A 1,200-nucleotide genomic window follows, 5' to 3' on the forward strand; every position below is an offset into this window, starting at 1 on the left:
AAAAAAAAAAAAAAGGGAAAAAAAAAAAAAAAAAAAAAGAAGCATCTGGGTGCTTCTTTTTGTGCACGCAGAATGCATATGATGACATTTTGCCTCTTGGCTTCTTAGGATCTCCTTTACCCATGTTTGGTTATTTTTCCTCAGCAAGGCATAGAGTCACCCAGTGTCCATCTGGTTCTCACTTGCCCCACTTTACGTAACATTCTTGAAATAAAAAAATTATAGAAATGAAAAACAGATTAGAGTTGCCGAATTAAGAAGTGGGTGTGGCAATGGAAATGTTTTGTATCTTACCATATCAATGTCAATATTCTGATTGTGATGATTGTTCCATAGTTTTGTAAGATGCTACCATTGGGAGAAATCACTTCTCTATATTACTTCTGACAACTGCACGTGAATCAACAATTATGTCAACATAAAAAGTTTAAGAAAATAAGCAGAAAAAACTCACATACATACAGTTTTTAGAAAAGCCCATTGCAGGTATAGCTATGATGGGAAAAGGCTTTAGATTTGGATCCAGAATAAGAACATCCCAATCGCTTACCTGCTTCACTTTGATTGCTGAGTGGTGAGGACTTCGGCTTCTCTTACTCCGCGGAGACTTGCTTCTTCTCCCTGAGGACTTAGTTTTCTTTTTGGCTGGGGACCTTTTCAGAGCATGGTACACACAGGATTTTATCTCAGTTTCCCTTCCTCCATACAAATTAGCTTCAAATATCACGCTTACCTACTAACAGAAACACTACATTTATGAAGGTCTCTGCTGATCATACTAAAGGAGTCAGGAGCTTCACTTGCCTAGCCCTAACATCTCTCTTGAGTACCAGAACCCCATATATAACTGCCTATTGAACGTTCTCACTCAGATAACACAACTCTTGAGTCACAACCCCTCAAAAACCTTTCCTCTCCCAGTCTTTGCCATCTCATTAATGTTAATTGGCATTACCATCCAGAAGTCACCCTTCACTCTCTTCCCCTCACTACCAACACCCCTCCTCCTCCTCCAACAGTCACATTCAATCATCCAGTAAATCCTGTGGCTCTACCTCCTCCCGATCCCACCTCAGCCTGAACTTTAAGAGGCTGGATCATTCTTATCATTCAGTTCTCAGCTCAAACAGCACCTCTTCAGAGAGGCCTTCTCCCACTTCCCTCCAGTATGTCACTATCACACTACGATTTTAATCTATC

At 40.3% G+C, this 1,200-nt stretch overlaps 1 protein-coding gene across 1 annotated transcript in view; it reads right to left on the bottom strand.

Annotated features, from left to right (window-relative positions):
• SNIP1 (Smad nuclear interacting protein 1) overlaps positions 1 to 1,200 on the bottom strand; it is an 8,801-nt gene that overhangs the window by 5,624 nt on the left and 1,977 nt on the right. The window contains exon 2 of the mRNA XM_008580443.1: positions 551 to 653. Coding sequence (XP_008578665.1) covers positions 551 to 653 — 103 coding nt within the window. The remainder of the gene's footprint in view (positions 1 to 550; positions 654 to 1,200) is intronic.

Source organism: Galeopterus variegatus, unplaced genomic scaffold (genome assembly GCF_000696425.1).
Source record: "Galeopterus variegatus unplaced genomic scaffold, G_variegatus-3.0.2 Scaffold2098, whole genome shotgun sequence".
NCBI classification, from domain to species: Eukaryota; Metazoa; Chordata; class Mammalia; order Dermoptera; family Cynocephalidae; genus Galeopterus; species Galeopterus variegatus.